The 17,729-nt window shown below is 37.3% G+C and overlaps 1 protein-coding gene across 2 annotated transcripts in view; it reads left to right on the forward strand.

The window, feature by feature from the left end:
- The first annotated feature begins 528 nt into the window (after positions 1-528).
- Positions 529-17,729, forward strand: part of GLIS3 (GLIS family zinc finger 3) — a 111,137-nt gene continuing 93,936 nt past the window's right edge. Inside the window, exons 1-2 of one of the 2 annotated variants that reach the window (XM_042825765.1) lie at positions 529-674; positions 5,398-6,523. In XM_042825765.1, coding sequence (XP_042681699.1) covers positions 544-674; positions 5,398-6,523 — 1,257 coding nt within the window. In that variant the 5' untranslated portion in view covers positions 529-543. The remainder of the gene's footprint in view (positions 675-5,397; positions 6,524-17,729) is intronic. The other variant, XM_042825764.1, reaches the window with a different exon arrangement.

Raw genomic sequence — 17,729 nt, forward strand, 5'->3', positions numbered from 1 at the left:
TAGTCCCCTTCCTTTTTTGATAGATAGTGTTAGGAGTGATGCAATGATTTTCAGTTTCTTGGAGCTGTGAGGTTCTGCACAATACAAGGTTGTTTTCCTGCAACCTCCTTTTGTTCTCATTCCATGGAGAAAGGTCTGTTACGATTTGGCAGTCCCTCAGTTGAGAGCAGATCTTGCTCCTAGAGTGTTTCTGTGGTGTTTTTTTCTGGTAGGTATCAATGATATCTAATTTTTTGCTCATGTACTTTAACATGTTGTAAATGTGCATCATTCATCAAATCTTATTGGGAGGATTGCTTTTTGTGTTTGGAGAAGTTTGCAAAATCCTTGTGTTGATCATCTGTTTCATTCTCCTCTGAAGATACTCAGTTCCAGTCATTATTCCTGTTGTACGGACACTTCGAGTTCTGTGACTTCATCATGTGCTCATGGTAGATGAATATTAACATGCCTTTTTTGCTTTTAGGAGGTCTTGGTTATGGATCCCAATGCAAGTCCATTGGAAAAAGCAGCTGCAGCAATCTAGTAATCAACAGCAGTCCCATGACAGTTCAGCAGCTGGGACCTGTTTTGCCTCCTACTAGTCGAGTTTCAACAGCATGCAACCAGATCAGCCCTCGCTTACAGAGGTCTATGGATGTTTCCAGCCTGAGTATTCCTCCATCAGATACAAGGTCCTGAGTTAACTTTTTTCTTTTCAGTACTTAAAGAAGAGTTGCTTTTTTATTTTTTTTTAATTTTCCTATCATTTAAATGGTAGCCTTTCTGATACAATGACCTAAATGTAGTTCTGTTATGCCATGGCAAGTTTAATTAAACTAAGTAAACCCATAATCACAGTGGCTTGGATAATTCATGTCAAGGAGGAAACGTGGCTAGAACTATTCTGTGCTTGATAGGGCTTTTTTCTTAGATGAAGACTTTTATAATCACCTAAGCATATTTTTGTACAGAAAAAAAAAAAAAAAAAAAAAAAAAAAAAAAGCTGGAGACTGAAAATATTAAGGAGAAAGTAGAAGCACATCTTATGGGCAGTTATATATTTTAAGCTTACCATAATATTAAGAGTGTTATGCTGATGCTGACCAAGTGACAATAATGTCTGATAAAATAACTTTTAATGCCCCAATAACACTTTTCTTCTCTCATCAACCACATTTGCTTTCAAATCGTTTCAATCATTAACTTAATTGTATCAGTTCCCTATCTGCACTGCACGAGCAGTTGACAGCATATGTTCCATATACTCCAATAAATTTTGAGATTATAGCTATGGATACAACAGGCAAACATGAGTGAAGGGAAAACACTCATTGTTTAGTTGGCTTCCATACAGGTACAGTAAGCTCGTCCCTATACTTCAGTTAAAAATACAGTGAAAAAATAATCCCGAGTGTTATGTCAGAAACTACGCAGCCAGTTCTGTAGATGTGACTTGAGCAATAGTTGACTCCTGAACCAAAAATATAACAGTTCTTGTTCACAAAAGATCTCTTATTCTCTAAACCCTATATATATATATTTATATATATATAAATATATATATATTTATATATATATTTACATATTTACATATTTATATTTTTTTTACTTTTTATTTACTTTTTATTTACTTTTTTACTATTTTATTTACATAGTTATATTTATATTTACATTTTACTATATCACTTTATGGAAAGCTAAGGAATGATCTTGAAATAATTAAAACTGTTATTATATAACTGGAAGAAAATCTTGCTACAATCTGTAATATTCTGGGACATGTTGGACTGAATGATCCTTGCGGGTCTCTTCTAGTTTGAGATATTCTGATCTGCTCTATTTCTGTCTCTTTAGTAGTGAAAACTGAGTCCTCTGTGACAATTTAGAAAATGAATTGTGCTTCCTTTATAAACGTGTTAGGGAAAACCACTCACTGCTAAGCTAATAAAAAATGACAGCTCCAGAAACATGCCTCTATGTCAGAATAGAAATAATAGAATGAAAATATCATTAGAGTATATTACCTACTTAATACTCGGAAGTTCTCAGTGTGCCTGTAGAGTTTGTTATATTTACATGAATGTATGGCTGTGTGTACTATGTCAACACTGAGTTATACGTTTTTATTTTAAAGAAACATTTACTAAGGGTGAACAGAAGTTGAAACTCTGGCAGAATTCAGGTTCTAGTGTTTCTAGAGTCTCTTTTAATGATTTATCAATGAAGACTTTATAAAATCAGTTTGTCATACAAAGAATGTCTATTTCAGCAATTTCCCCCTCAATTTGGGGCAAAACAAGTTTTTAAGTTAGATTTTAATTTACGGATTGTGTAAACACTTAAAAAAAAAATTGTTTTAGCATTAAACTGCATTTGCCTAAGCTGGTTGTTTGAACTAACTTCATAATGTGTTACAGGCTGAGAGCCTTCTCTGCATTGTGCTTTTCAGGATGCATCATGACCTGTGCTCTGGTAATTCAATCCAAAACAGATTGTGGATTGAATTTACTCAAGACAAAATGACTTGCCTTGATTTTTCCTGATAGGCACAAGAAGGGAAAGTTTGCTAAACTACTGTTAACTACAATTAATCAGATTTTTGTATATACACCAGAAGTGATAAAATCTTCATCTTTTTTGAGTTTCTGACACACCTTTTCAGAGGAGACAGTTATGTTGAATGTCATCAGATCTCTATGGATGTGATCTATAAGATAGCAGATATGTCTCTCCCATCTAGAAAAAATGAAGCACAACCTTTCTTACGGATTGTGGATTTTTGGAGAAATCATATTCCAGATTACAGTCTGATTGTAAGCCCTTTCTATTAAGTGGTGTGGAAGAATTTCATGTGAACACCTGAGCAACAGCAAGCCTTTAAACAAATTAAACAGGAGATAGTTCATGCAGCAGCCCATGGGCCAGTCTGGGCAGCCAAGATGTGAAAAAGAATAAAGTGATCTACACTGCAGTTAGAGAGAATGCCCCTCTTAGAGCTCCTATAGAAAGCAGCAGTGGAAGCTCAGGGTCATCCCTCAGGGTCATCCTCTGATGTTTTGGGGTTGGGTATATAGAGGATCTGAAGACCTCTACAGTCAACTGAGATACTGGCAGCATCTGAAGGGTTCTGATCTGCTTTGGAAGTGCTTGGTACTGAAGCATAACTGCTCTTGGTACTCTGACTGCTTGTGCTGCATTGGATGTTTAAAGGGAGGGTCCCCTCCACACATCATGCAGCTGATGCTTTGTGGAGTAAATGAGCCACGCTGATCTGACAACTCAAGTTTTAGTAGGAAACCCCAGTCACCCAGGAATCTCAGAAGTAATCATGGAATAACCCAAAGGCAAAGATTTCAGAATATCTTTAGAGGAGGAGATAAATGCATGCTGAAGAGGCCCCACTGTGTGTAGTGTGTGAATTGCCAGAGTGAAAAGCAATATGCCTTGTTCACTGATGAGCCTGCCATATCATAAGAAAACACTGGAGGTGGAAGGCTGCTATCTGATGTCCTATGTGACAAACAGCAGAAAATGCTGACAGAGAAGGTGAATTGAGACAATTTGCTGAAGTGAAGGCCATCCAGCTGGATTTAGATATTGCTGAATGTGAAAAGCGGACAATGTTCTACCTCCACACTGACTCACGTATTGTGGGAGATGGCCTGCAGTGATGTTTATAGCAATGGAAGTAGAACAACTGGCAGTACAGAGCTAAACCCATCTGGCCTGCGGCATTGCAGAAAGATATTGCTGCCCAGATGGAGAACGTGGTTGTGAAGGTATGTCACTAGATGCTCATATACCCAAGAATGCTACTGAAGAACATCAGAATAACCAGCAGATGGATTGGGCTGCTAGAATATAAGTGGCTGGGAGATTTGGGCTGGCAAAATGAGGATGAACTATTTCTAGCTCAGTGGACCCAAAGGAGTATTCTATACCATATGATATTATAGCAAACTAAAACTATAAGGAGAGTTGGCTGGAGGAGATAACTCCTCTGTTTGTGATCTGTTGTGTTGACTGATGTTGATCACTGGCTTCACCTACCGGTAATTCTAAAGTTAGGTGGTTTCACATATCTCCACTAAAACTGCAGTTAATTCAGACAGAGTTGTGGTGCAGACATAATATGCAACTATGACCCTTAACAGAAGTGTCTCATGGATCCTTGTCTTGTGGAGCCTTATCCCCTGAAGCAGAGTCTGTAAGAAAATTGTGTAGAACTCAGAAGCAACAGCAATATTACTTATCCTGGGTGAACTCAAAATTTGCTTACCTAGTACGAAGATAGTGAAGTATGTAGAATTTTTCTGTAAATGTGCTTGTTGTAACTCTGTATGTAGAAAGAAAGAGATGGGACTTATTTCTACTTACCAAGAAAGAATTGAGATCTGTTTCTGATTGTTTTCTTCATGGTTCATAGTTTTTGTTCTATAAATTACAAATCTGTGGTAATAAAATTATTATGTAAAAAACGTTATAAGTAACTGACTGTAGTATCTTACCTTTGTAAGTAAGAATACATTATTCCTTGTCTGCATGACTGTCTTTGGATTTCTGCATGTAAATATTCAATATATTGTTTACTTAGAAATTTAAGAAATATTTTTAATATCTGGTATTTACAGTACCCATTACAACTTACTAGCTGTCATTTGAGAAGTTAATTTGACCTGAAATCTATGTATGATAGGAGAAAGTACTGCATTTTTTTTTTTTTTTTTTTTTTTTTAAACCTGTTGGAGAGTTGCAGCATAAGCGAATTTCTTAGTCTTTCTGTGACAGGCCAACAATAACAGTAAGATTACACTTTTGTGAGAAAAAAACTGACTACTGACTTGAAAGGAAACACATCACAAAATAAAATTAAATAAACCCCTTCAGCTAGTTCTTCTATGTTATTGATGTATTTTGTTTGTTTTCTATAGTTAGATATAATCTGTACAATCCTGAGCTATTTCTGTATTGAATAATATTTCTATGAATTACAATTGGCAAAGTCATAAAGGTTAAACATTTATTCTTTATTCAGTTTTCTTCCCTTTCTTTGCTAGCAAAAATAATAGACAGTCATGTCAAATCAGTGAGCTTCATACAAGGCAGGAGCACGATGCTTTGGCTTCAGAAGATAAAACCCATTTACAGTTATATGAAGGCTTTAAAAAAAATTTAGTTAAAGTTCAATTATTAAGTGTCTTTTTACGTATACACTGACTGTGTATACCTGCTTGTACATTAATGGAGAATGCAAAAATGTGAGTAACAGAAGTTAGGAAGAATTTATACATCGCTTTTCTTTAGTTTTAAGTGTGTATGAAGATGGAAGAACTACTCCACAGCAGTACATACACATTAAATTTGTACTGTTTAAGTGTCTAACTGCTTACTTAGTTTATTATGCCTTTGTTGCAGGTCACAGTTGTCACACAAGTCTCTGGACTCTACAACATCAAGCTTGTCAGAAAGTCACTTGACTTTGACTGTTAAGCAAGAGTGGTCACATGTGTATGGGATACTTCATTCTCTTCCACTTGATCAAAGTTTACAAAATGGCAGTGTGCTGGGGGACTTACTAAATATTCAACCTGCACCATCTGTATCCAGTAACTGCATATCTAGCCCATTACCATCCAACCTACTTGGCATGGAAAATAGCCACTCCCCTAATCTTAGTGCTTGTCATTCCTTCTCCCAGTCTCAAGCTGCCCGCTCCAAAAAGAAAGCACTCTCTCTGTCTCCTCTGTCTGATGGCATTGGGATTGACTTCAATACAATCATTCGTACATCCCCTACTTCTTTAGTGGCCTATATCAACAGCTCCAGGACTTCACCAGCTAATGTTTCCCCACAGCCTGAGGTCTATGGACATTTTCTGGGAGTGAGAGGCAGCTGTATACCCCAAAACTGCTCTGTCCCAGCTTACCAGAAAGGACTTCTCATGGCTAATTGCAACATTGCCTTCCCAGAGTTTGTTGAGAATGGAGCTGGTGAGTACCAGCGAATGCAGCAGCTGGAGCAAGTTAGCCTGCAGACAGACGTGATGACTAACATGGTGATCCAACAGGGCATGTTTCCCATGGACAGCCAAGCAGTGGATGCCCTGAAAAATGAACAATTGGGTGACTTCTCAGGTCACACTATTGATATGCCTCCTCCACCCCCACTGCTGCCACCTACTCCACAAGGGCCACCACCACCGTACCATGCTCACCAGCACCAGCTTCCTCAAAGTCTCCCTGGTCATGTGCACCCTCTGCAAATGCCTCCTTCTGCTTCAGACCCACAGCTCGAAGAAGATGGAGACCTGAATAATTTTAATGGCAAACATGGTTGTCGTTGGATTGATTGCAACATGCTATATGATCAGCAAGAAGAACTTGTGCGACACATTGAGAAGATTCATATAGACCAGAGGAAGGGAGAAGACTTCACGTGCTTCTGGGCAGGCTGTCCAAGAAGGCTCAAGCCATTCAATGCAAGGTATAAACTGCTGATTCACATGAGAGTTCACTCAGGAGAGAAGCCGAACAAATGCACAGTAAGTCTGAATTCTGCCTCTCTTACCCTTAAAAGACTACTACTTACAAGAACGCTCAGAAGTTGTAATTCTGCTTCTCATAGGTAATGCTAATGTGGGTTTTTTTTAGGTAATGTCTATGAATAAAGGTCTGCTCCATCTTTCCATCTAGAAAAGGAAGGTATTCTTTAAATTGATGTGTACTGACAGATAATGTTTGACTTTTTTTTTTGTTTTTCTTAATTTAAAAACCTTGTGGACTGCAGAAATGAGATGGTAAACTTCAAAATTTGAAGCTTAAATTATTGTCAGTCTCTGGAACTGCATGGATCACACACAGGAAAAAAGTGGTGCAGAATAAATGATATAATTTGTCCCAAATACTATTGCATCATGTTATTCCTCCTTAACCTGTGTATTTTGTGTATTTTTTAGGGCAATAGCTTGTGTCATTACTAACAAAAAAAAAAAACAAAAAACAAAAAACAAAAAAAAAAAACAGACTCTAAGCTCTGTTGTGCTGAATACAGTAGGAAAAATGACATAGGATAAGTTCTCTGCTCAGATCTTCTAGTACTGAGCATTCAACCCCCAAAGATCTGCTAATCTGTCTGCTTTATTTAGAGATGCTACAAGCTAGTTTCCTGCATACATAATGGAAGGTGATAACATAGCCAGGAAACTCTACCAATCAGCTGATGTTTGGACTCCAGTGAATCATCAGTTAACTCTCTAATTCAGATTCCTTGCTGGCTTTACACACAGGCTGCGTTTTAGATGACAATTAACTTACCTCACTAAGAGCACATTTGGTGCCAACAGAAAGCGCTCTCAGCAGTGCTGTTCCCAGTCCTTAGCACAACCTAAGGAAACAATGAATGTATTTTTTCTAGGAATAATTGCCGATCGTAACTTACTTGGAAAAAAAAAAAAAAAAGAAAAAAAAAAAGGGAAAAAAAAGGGAAAAAGAAGTAGTCGCTATGAAATGTTGTAAAGTTCTGAAATGTAAGTTGGTGCAAAGAGTCTGATTTTGTGTTTGTCTCACTGACAATTCCATTCTTATGATTTCTGACTTATTCTAAAGGTTTGCTTACAAACTTAGAGGATTTTTTTTCTTTTATTTTTTAAATTTTAAAGTGCCAGTCTTTAGAGAGGAGCTATCATCTCAGACTTAACTCTTAAATTTAAAGGGTGAGGCAGAGGAAATGTCATACATGAGAGCTTGAATTCAGGTTCTCTACTCTCAGAATTTTTTAAAAAAATATCCAATATATTGCTTCTTTTTTTCTTGGGATGTAATGGACCATTAACTTCAATTCTTCCTCAGGTGATCCTTGTCAGATTTATGAGAAGAGAGACAGGGAGAAAAAGTACTTATCAGGAAACCATAAAACAGTTTTTTAAGGCAGTAGCACATAGGAAAAAACCTCAGAGAAAGACATCAGCAGATGAGTGAGAAGAGACAGCAATATGAAGAATGAGAGCAGAAACAATGAAAGAACACTGCAGAAAGAGAAAATTATCTGAAATCAAAACTGACTGACAATGCCAGGGATGTGGTTTTAGAGCAGGTTTGTGTGAAGTAATGAAGAAATTGGGTGACTCACAAAGCCATAACATTCTTTTGCATAACTTTATTCTACATTTTCAGACATCTCTGGTTGGTTGGTGGCTGAACTTGTCAGAAAGATAGTAAATAAATTGTGAAGTTTTCCATTTGCTGACAGAAAGACCTAATGGTATCTGATGGGAAAACATGAAGTTTTCCTGTTTTCCTGTTTTCCTGACTATATAACAAGTTGTTATATAGTCACAACAGAAACAAACAGAAGCCATTCATGGAAAACGTGATTCTATTAAAAAAATGTATATAGAGGAAAGGAAGTGAGAAGGACAGACAAGACAACCAGTTATAATGATTGTGCTGTGCATTACTGTATTACTACTTTAGAAAGGAAGTGTGGATTTAAAGCAGTGGTAAACACACTAACAGTTTTTGTTCAGGTGCTTGACACTCATTTCCTGAGGATTATAGGTCTAATTAATACTTCTAACATGCTATGGAGAACTTTCCAGGCATCCAAATCTAATGGCTTACAAGAAAATATGGGCTTTTGAATGTTGAGAATCGTGCATTATAGAATAGTTGTTGGATTATTTGTAGTGAATAAGTAGGAGATGGTAAAATACTTGTTTGTGCTTCTGTTTGCACTTTTTAAATACCTTGTGAGAAAAATGCAGATATATGCTGAAGTGTTTAGAGGTACTAAGGTATTCTTGATTTACAGCAACACTCATGTTTTGTTTAATATGTTTTTACTCCTACTTAGGAGGATGTAAGTGACAATATGTAAAGAGATCAAGCAGAAGATTTGGTCCTGTGCGTTTTTATAGAGTGCATTACACCAAATTACAGAATCACAGAACTGTAAGGTTTGGAAGGGGCCTTCAGAGACTCCAAACCCCTGCAAAGCATGCCTCGTACAGCAGGTGCACAGGCAGGCATCCAGGTGGGTCTTGAATATCTCCAGAGAAGGAGAATCCGTAACCTACCTGGGTAACCTGTTCCAGTGCTCCGTCACACTCAATGTGAAGAAGTCCCTTCGCATATCGTTGTGGAACTTCCTATGCTCTTGGTTATGACTGTTTCCCCTTGTTCTGTCCCCACAGACCACTGAAAAGAGGTTGGCCATGTCTCTTTGACTCACACATGTAAGATATTTATAAACATTAATTAGATCCCCTCTTAGTCTTTTTTTCTCAAAGTTGAACAGACCCAGGTCACCCAGCCTTTCAATTGCATAGCAGTTGTCTTCCAGACTTCAGTGAGGTTCTTTCAAGCAGAACCCAGCAGCCAGGAATGATTCCTCAGTGATACCATTAATTTCACTGACAAATCTTGAATGCATTTTTTATACGTACATCTAAATCTTCAGCCAGAATAGCCTGAAGAATGTAAGGAATACAAGAATCAGCTTGAATTCTCTTTCATTGCATTTGTCTTGATTAGCTGAGGTGGCATTGTGGAGATACTGAAAGCTTGTGTGTTTTTGAACATATAGATAAATTGCAGGGTAGATTTCCAAAGGACTTGGATGATGTAAGGATTAAGCACTGTCTGGAGTGTAGTCATAGTGGACTCTCCATACAGTGAAGCTTCTTGGACAAGTGCGTTACCAATTCAGCCAGTGCAATGGAGTCCTTTTTTACAGTTCCGTAATTGCTGTTGATCTTGTGTTTACAGTGCTTAAATAGTTGCTGAAGATATTTTTCTGAGCAGTCCTGCTTTGAAACTGGAAAGTCTTTCTGCAGGTAGTTATTGTAAGGGAATAAACTGAGTCTGCAGGTTACTGAGCTAACTGAGAGGGAAATTTGGGAAGAGGAGCTGGTGAAGTTCCATGACTATTTTGTCTAGAGCTACCAAGGGACTCAGTCAGCTCTGCTAAGTACATCTGAGATTGCTAAATATTGGAAGAGCCATATGGCAGTTGTTTTTTATATCATCGTTATCTTCTCCGAATGCTTGTTTCTCTTGTCTCTTGAAGACAGTTTTGAGTTACATTTGGTACTTTCTTACTACTCTTTTAAGATATATAGCGACTTTACTCCATGAGCATTCAGCTGTGGAGAACTAACAAGCATCATTACAAAGTTCAACATCACAAGTAAATCATTTCAAGAGATGTAACCATAATAAAAATTCCTTTTCAAAAGCTGTTTCTGCAAGAAATGTTGAAATGTTATGAGTGCCTGATATGAAGAATGGTAATAAATAATTACTTTCCCGGTCTTTTTCCCCTCTTTGAATGCTTTCTATTGGTCATGAGCCGAACAAGCTCAAGAAAGAGATGACAATATGCCTTTATGAGTGCTCTTTGTTTATTTCTATAAACATATTCAAACAAAACTAAATTGCTTTCACTCTTTTCTATATTGTTTACTGTTCAATATTTGCAGAGTTGCCTTCAAGAACGATCAGAGGTAAGCATCATGCAGTGACAGTATTTTTCTTCAATGTCTGTTATATTGGTGGATGTATTTTACTAGTAGTGTTTTGATTTCTGTTTTAAGAAGTTACAGTTATGTAAACAAGCATATCTGGGCCAACAGTAAAAAATCATTGATTCTAATTAGGATTTATCACATAATGGAAAAAGACAAGGCTCCTTTTGTTCTGTGAAAAGCCTGCTTTGCCTGCTTGCAAAAATGCATGGATTTCTTTCCAATGGCTTTACATAATTGGTATGACAGAGTCTCACTTCTGTGATCTTACAGTTTCAAGTGATCAGACACACTTGTCGAACCTTGTTTAGAGGAGTTGATGGTAATCTGTTAGAGAAGTTGGTAGAAGAAGTCTGCTTTGTTTAAAGAAGTGGGCTTATATACACACTGAATATACACTGAATTAAGAAATATTTTTGTTGAAGCTGCTGAGATTATTGAGACTACTTTTTTGAAACAAGCCACTGTTGTAAAACAAGGCTGCTGATCTCTGGCTGACTGGCCAAGACCTCTGCCTTTTGACTGTCTGGGCAAACATGATCTGAATCCATGGTACTTGTTAAGGGTATAAGCTGCTAAGCTGTGGCACTGGTTTTCCTTCTTCAGCAGTGGAACAGGCCCATTTTGGAATAACTTGTCAAAGAAAGAGACATATAGATTAAGCGAGTGCTATAAAAATCATTGTAATTGAAATAACAGTCTAAGCAATAATTGAAAATCTACAAGCATGTTATCATTTAAACTTAGAATGTTAAACTCAGTTAGATCAGTATTTGTGGAGCATGCACTGAGCACATGACATTTCAGTGAGTCAGTAGAGAGCTTGGTTCCAATTAGGAGTGAACTATCTGCAAGATTGTCAATGTGTTATAATTGCAGTTAGGTTTTTAAAATTTTACCTGTTTTGTTTTTGTGAGAGGTAATGTTTCCTCTGATGGCAGAAGCCTGCTGTTTCTGATTCTGGTTGCTACAGAAAGGCCAATGAATGCAACAGTAATCTCAAGTCCTGAGACTGTATCATCACACACCTTGAAAAATTGATTCTTGATTAAGACCTCTTCAGAACTGCATCTTCACCCTTCATACCTGAACAGATGGCAAACTTCAGAGTTCATTTTTTAATTTGTTTTACGCCCATGTGTGCCAGATACATAGTGGTCATATGTTGAAGGTAGTTTTTGCAAGATTTGGAGGCTAGCAGAAAGGGACATTGCATGACAGATTCTTAGACTTCACCTGGGTAGATTTTGCAGGATCCTTTTTTTGCATGATCTGAGATGAAATGAGTACCTGACTCTGTCACCATAGGTTCTTGCAGAGAAGATAATGCTCAGTGTTACTGTAGTTATTGCTTACATTGTATGGTGACAGATTCTTCACTACCTCAGGCTGAAATGGTATCCAGTCAGCAAGGAAACAATAGTTTCTGAATACCTCAATAGTTTCTGAAGCAGAGGGAGACACAGGCTGAAGCAAATTGAATAAAGAGAATCCTTGATTGTTTCTAGGAAGGAGAACCTTGTTCTTCCTGCCATTGGAGATTTCTATGATTGTAAAGTTCTGACACAATTTCAGCTCAAGATGTTAGAATCTTTTGATGAGCAACAAAAGATGAAAGCAAGATTTAACAAGGGTGAATGATTATGGGAAGTTGCTCCAGGAAAAAATGCCTTTATGAAGGAGGGAGAGTGAGGCTAAACTGCACTCTATTTATACTTCCAGAAAATGAGAAGACCTACAAGGTTCTGTTTCTCTCCATCCTGATCTTGATATTCTGCTTCTTCATTCAAGATTCTTCAATATAACAGATAACATGCAACTTGTAATGTCTTAGAGCATACAGAGCAGGGTTGCAGTAGGGTGAGGCAGATGCATGTTCTCTTTTAGATGTAGTGGGGGAATTAAGGGTTAGATGTGAGTATAGGGAAGGTGTCTGGCAGAGTACAGAGAGAGAATATTTCTTTTACAGAAAATGCTGGTGGCAGAGACTGGAAACAGATGCTGTGGTGTGTCTTAGGCACCTGAATGAGGAATTTCTTGCTGCTGCAGTGTTTTTCTGGGAAAGAGGAGAAAGGAAATGGGTACAGAAGAAAATCAAGCTGGCAGGCATTATGTCATTCTTGATTATGATAATATAGCAGTTTTGGCAATTTTTGCTGTATGCTTACCTTACTTCGAATTTGGAATTGTTTTCCAATTAGTTTTCAATTTTCAACCTTTAAAATTAGGTTTAAGTCAACTAGCATTATTTGCTTACACTAAAGATATCTCACTGTGATCCTTGCAAAATTCTGTGAGATGGGAGCAGAGGTGGGAGCAGTCCACAACACCAACTATGGATTTGTGGCATTTGGATCTATCCAAGGTTGCATCAGCAACATCAGATTTTAGGCAGAATCAGCTTACCTCTTTCTGTGTAAGACTATACAGATAGAGTAAGTGATCCCGAGAGCTTAAATGAACTAGTGGAATGAGCCATATCAACAACCATGGTCATCTATACTAAGCTTTCAAAAAAAATCATGAATTTAATTACTCCATTTTACATGTAGAATAACTACTGGGAAAGACACAATAAATGTTTTTTGATGGTTTAGAATCTGACTAGTTTGGATATATGTTTAACATATGGTACTATGTAGTAGTAATAGTTTCAATAATGGTTTTCACTGTTATTGAAAAAACTTTTATTCTAAAAAAAGAAAAAATTACTTACTGAAAATCTCTCTGGATGGTAAAAGTACATTGAAGTAAACAGCTCGATGTCTTCCGGCTTTTGAGATACTCTTGTGGTTCCTTGTATTAACTCACTCAGGATTCTGGCTTGCCTCTTCAATGGGCTTTCCAGAAATTGGATGCTTTCCTTTTAAAGTTAAAAGCTGAAAACAAATGTAATTTCATTTAATGAATTGTGGGTCTAATTTATTAACAGGCTTTTTAAGTTGATTAAAATCTTTACGAAGAACAATGATTTGAGTTGACTCCCAGAAAATTAGTTGTCTATTTTATAAATGTGTAGTAAATTAAGTTTATCAAGGTCATGACCTGACAAAACATTGAGTCACAGCCATGACACCCTCATCCCAGTCTCCACTTAAAAAAACAGTGTGTATGAAGAGCATTATTTAAATGTGCTACTTAAAGTTGTGCATTTAAAGTCATGAAGTTTTCAACCTGCGTAGAAAAGACACACAGGTTTTGGAAAAGTTGTAGCACATCTCTCCCTGTAAGGACCAGACACAGCATGTAGTATTTATTTACATATTTGCTTTGAATATTTTGAGTTCACAGTGAAATACTTGACATCCTTGTAATATGACTTCCTGAGGAAATGTCGCTAACATTTGGAACAACTTATGAACAGTATTCAAGAGCAGATGTATTTTATTACCCTACTCCCCCTCCCAAAAAAAAATAATAATGAGATGCATGCTAAGAACAATGAAAGTGTATGTAATATATAGCACAACACCTATATCATGGAGGATCCCTCCAAAGAAATATGAATCTTGTTCTCCTTGTCTTTCCATACAAATGCTTGCGTTAGACTCATGAGAAAATTGCAAACCACATTCTTAGTTTAAAAGTTGTTTAAAATCTGTTCTGTTTTGATTTGCTTCACAAGATGTATATAGATGGATGTACTGAAATTTGAGAATTAACTTTTAGGAAAGCTCAAATTTCTTTGCTGTGAAATAACTGTTTTGTAAAGCAAGCTGGTTATATCTTCTTCCTCAGACTTGGCTACTGGACAAGTATATGGTCTTCTTGGTTTGTGGTAATAAAAATACAACAGCCTTAGTGTGGATGCCATTTGGTTTAAGTGGTGATATTTCAGAATATCCACATTTGGAGAAAAGCAGACTTTTCTGAGTTTTAATAATTGTATCACCTATCATATGGATGACAGAACATTAATTAGATTGCTAGAGGTGTACTGAAAAGTAATACAGTTTTCAGACACTAATTGTTTCACAGAAATAACAGATTTCTTTTGGGAAACTTGAATAATTAATAAATATTAGAACAGAAACCAAGTCTCAAGTATCTCCATATCCTGTATGAATAACCAAAGCTGATTGTACTAGAACTGTGAACAAGAATCTCACTTGCTAAACTTGCATTGAAATTCCAGTTGGCAACTGCAGCTGTACATTTTAAATAATGCCAAAATAACAGAACAGAAAATGCTTTCCTCTAGTTTGACTTTTCTAATAAAAATGATTGTTCTGCTTGACAAAATCTTTCTTTTTTCATAATAAATACTTCTTAATAATTTATTAAGAAATTAAACCAAATTCTCTTATTTTTTATTTTTTCTTAAACATACTATCAATAATACAAAACATCATTTCTTAACTGTGAAAGCTTTCCTAGTATTGCTGTACAAATCCATTATATGGTAATCTTTTAAAATGCACTCTGTGTTGAATTCTAAGTAGAAAGAGATACCTCTGTGTATCATACCTCTCAAACAGACAACAAAACTGACTTCTCACAATGGGCAGGAGACCATTACTAGGAATGAATGCAGCACAAGTTAAGTGGCTTTTCCTCACCAACAGTAACTGTGAAACACAGCTGATGATGAGGCAGTAGTGATTGCTGACATTTTCCAAAGGTATGTCTGTATTTTATTATGTCTGTGGAAAGAAATGTAAAGGGAGGTATTTGCAATCAGTTAACTGACTTAATTGCTCTCTTTGAGGGCAATTTGCTTGCTTGATTCTGTTGCCAGATGTTCTGTCCATGTACAAACTACTTTTTTTTGTGATTAAAGAGACATAGCCGATGAAGCAATTTATTACATTACTCTGGTGTAAAGTGCATTCATCTTGCTCAAGGAAAACTTTTGTACCTTTTCCTTTGTTTGAATCATTCTTCTGATTTTGCAGTAATTGTTGTCTGTGAATAAGATCACTGAATGGCATGTCAGCTTAATTATGGTGGCTCTCAAACTGAACTGCTCTGACTCACAAACAGGAATCTAGTTAGATAAGTTAGAGATGCACACTGAGAAATGCTCAGTTCTTTGCAGCAAGGTGCTGTGGGAAGATGGTCCTCCTCAGCTCCAGTCAGCTGCTGCTTGTGATATGCAACAGGATAGAGCAGCTTGAAGGATGGACCGTAAGGGATGGTTTTTAGTCCGGGCAAGACATGGCAATTTAAGCATTTGGAGATTTTAAGCTATTTTAAACACTTTGGAAATGAAAAGGAGTGATGGGAATGTGTAGGTCAGGTTGATGACTGGACTTATCTCAAATGCTTTTTCCAGTCTTCGTGATTCTGTGTTTCTACCCCTCCTGAAAAGTTGTGTAAGGATAGCAAGATGTGTACCCTCAAAAGCACTTGTTAGTGACAGTTGCTTGCCCATTAGGAACAGTGAAGTATCAGAAATAGTTCCAAGCACTATAGAGAATGGTAATAATGTCTACCCATCAGGTTAAAGTTTGCTTCTTAATTAAAGGCATAAGCAGGTGATGCTCTTCTCTCCAGGGTACCATCGGTTGAAAACAACCATACTATAACTATGTCAGGACACGTATAATTCAATGCATCATTGCTTCAAAGTCTTAGATCTTTCTGCAGCTGAATGATGTGTTCCATATATTAATTCCGTTTCCAGTGAGAGGCAGTTCCCTGTTCTAGTGATCTCTGCTTCCTTTTAAACTCTGTGTTTTACCAAAGTGACATCTGCGTATCTCATAGATCAGACTGCTGTGTGCTTCTATACTATAATAACTGACTTTATTTTGCACTTCAAAGACTTTTTGCAGGAGTACTTATCTACACAAACATCTGGTGGCTCTAATAAAGGATGTCAGAATACAGAGGAAAGCAGAATTCAGCAAGAAACAATATTTTTTCATGCACTACTGAGTAGATACATCAGCAAACTTTATTGTTTTTTCTTGTAGTCTTGCAGATTATTTAGATTTAAGCAGAATTAACTTAGGTGCTCTTAAATTCAGAGGAGCTGATAGAAAACTGCTTTTTTTTTTTTCAATAAGAAATAAGATTAAATTATAATATTGTCGCTAAAATTAAAATACTTGAAATGTCTGGAAAGTTCCCAGAGGCAGCAGACAGACAGTTTAGTGTCAAAAGTCTTTCCAGGTAGAAGTCAAAGGCATGATCAGAATTAATCACTGCCAAGATCAAAATAGGCCAAGAAATGCAGTGTTTCAAAATTTGTATCAAGAACATTCAGTGCACTGTGGCTGAGACCATCAATCAGAGTTAACTGTGCTATAAATTTGGATCTGTGTTGGAATGGATACCTATACAGGCCATAAGCAAATGTTTAAAAAACAGTAACTTGAGCAGAACAGTCTGAGCTACTGATTGCTGTCCAAGGGAGGATGGATACTGGTGCTGGCTGAAAAAGGATCAGGACTGAGTGGTAACAAGAAGCTGTATCCTCAGTGCTGTATCCTAGGGCCTGTATCCTTGTGTTCCAGGATACTTTTTTGGCTACATAGCCTTCCTTTTCACATTCTGGAATATTAATTTATCATAGCACAGCTGTGGCCAGCTATATATTGGTCATGTCATCGAGGCTGGTCTGTTCTTAATTTAAAAAGGGACTTTGCCATGTGACATTTTGTAATTGATTGCCTGGCTGGGATAGATAAAAGATCTTCTTAATACATTCTAAGTTTTCTGTCTAACTTCCATATCGTCCTCAAGTTGTTGGGATGTTTAAGAATCATGCTTTACTGCAGTGGTTTGCAATCTCCTAAGTGCCTAGTTAAAGGGTAGAGATGGGACTTCAATGGATGTATGCATTATCCATTTCCCCAGACTGTGTAGGTTTGTGCATTCTCAGTGTGCTGTATACACCAACATGTTGTGGGTACAAGACCAAGTGCCCAGGTGGCCAAGAGGGCCAACGGCATCCTGGCCTGCATTAGAAATAGCAGGAGCAGGGAGGTGATCATCCCCCTCTACTCAGCACTGGTGAGGCCACACCTCTAGTACTGTGCTCAGTTTTGGGCCCCTCACTACAGGAAAGATGTTGTGGTCCTGGAGTGTGTGCAGAGAAGGGCAACAGAGCTGGTGAGGGGTCTGGAGCACAAGTCTTATGAGGAGCGGCTGAGGGAGCTGGGATTGTTCAGTCTGGAGAAGAGGAGGCTCAGGGGAGACCTCATTGCACTCTACAACTTCCTGAAGGGAGGTTGTGGTGAAGAGGGATTTGGCCTCTTCTCCCAGGCAATGAGCAGGA

Source organism: Centrocercus urophasianus, unplaced genomic scaffold (assembly GCF_019232065.1).
Source record: "Centrocercus urophasianus isolate 14NV4802_14NV808 unplaced genomic scaffold, USGS_Curo_1.0 seq_25, whole genome shotgun sequence".
Lineage (NCBI taxonomy): Eukaryota > Metazoa > Chordata > Aves > Galliformes > Phasianidae > Centrocercus > Centrocercus urophasianus.